This window comes from Sphaeroforma arctica, assembly GCF_001186125.1.
Source record: "Sphaeroforma arctica JP610 unplaced genomic scaffold supercont1.11728, whole genome shotgun sequence".
Classification (NCBI taxonomy): Eukaryota; class Ichthyosporea; order Ichthyophonida; genus Sphaeroforma; species Sphaeroforma arctica.
The window spans coordinates 1-799 of record NW_014028830.1 but is presented as its reverse complement, the minus strand read 5'-3'; the positions used below and the strand labels follow the sequence as shown (position 1 = coordinate 799).

Here is a 799-nt window from a genome sequence, read left to right as displayed (position 1 = left end):
CTGTAAAACATACACACAGATATAGATAGAGATGGCAACCTGTCCGTGTACAAGCTTGCATACACGTCAGCTGTTAAAAAAACCCATTGAGTCCAAACGACAAGTTTTAAGTACAATAACCCACGCAACTCTGTACATATCCATTTGTCCCCAACCAAACACCCCCACCACGCACGTGCACATCTATAACTACGCCTACCTCCTCCTGTACCCAGCACAAGGGTCCTGGGAGTGTGGTCGTTGGGGAACGTGATGAGTTCGGTGAAGTACTCGAGGTACTTGCGTGGTAGGCCACACGTGGGTGGCGCGTCGGCACGGCAGCCCTTGTGTACGACGTCACGGCAGTAGCGACACTTTCTGCCAAAGATCACTACGGACGAGCATGTGATGCACATGGTGGCACCAAAATGTCTGAGATTGCCATATATGGGAGGGGAGGGGAGAGAGGCGGGTGTGAGAGCGGGAAGCGGGGTGATGGCGAATCATCTAGATTTGTTTGTTTCTAGGAAATCAAATAGAGGAGGCGAAATATAGGCTATAGAATATACTCCAGCTCTCCTCCTCACGAAAACAAAATAACCCATATATAAAGATATAGGAAAGCAGTATGATAAATGCCTATAAATATAAACATATATATATAAACATATATACATATATATATATATATATATATGTGTGTGTGTGTGTGTGTGTGTGTGTGTGTGTGTGTGTGTGTGTGTGTGTGTGTGTGTGTGTGTGTGTGTGTGTGTGTGTGTGTGTGTGTGTGTGTGTGTGTGTGTGTGTGTGTGTCGTACGT

At 45.8% G+C, this 799-nt stretch overlaps 1 protein-coding gene across 1 annotated transcript; it reads right to left on the bottom strand.

The window, feature by feature from the left end:
- Nucleotides 1–199: 199 nt before the first annotated feature.
- Nucleotides 200–395, bottom strand: SARC_17698 (hypothetical protein; the record flags this gene model as incomplete). Its single annotated transcript, XM_014288212.1, has 1 exon — nucleotides 200–395. A coding segment is annotated over one exon (196 nt), but the record flags the coding sequence as incomplete, so codon positions are not given.
- Nucleotides 396–799: the final 404 nt, after the last annotated feature.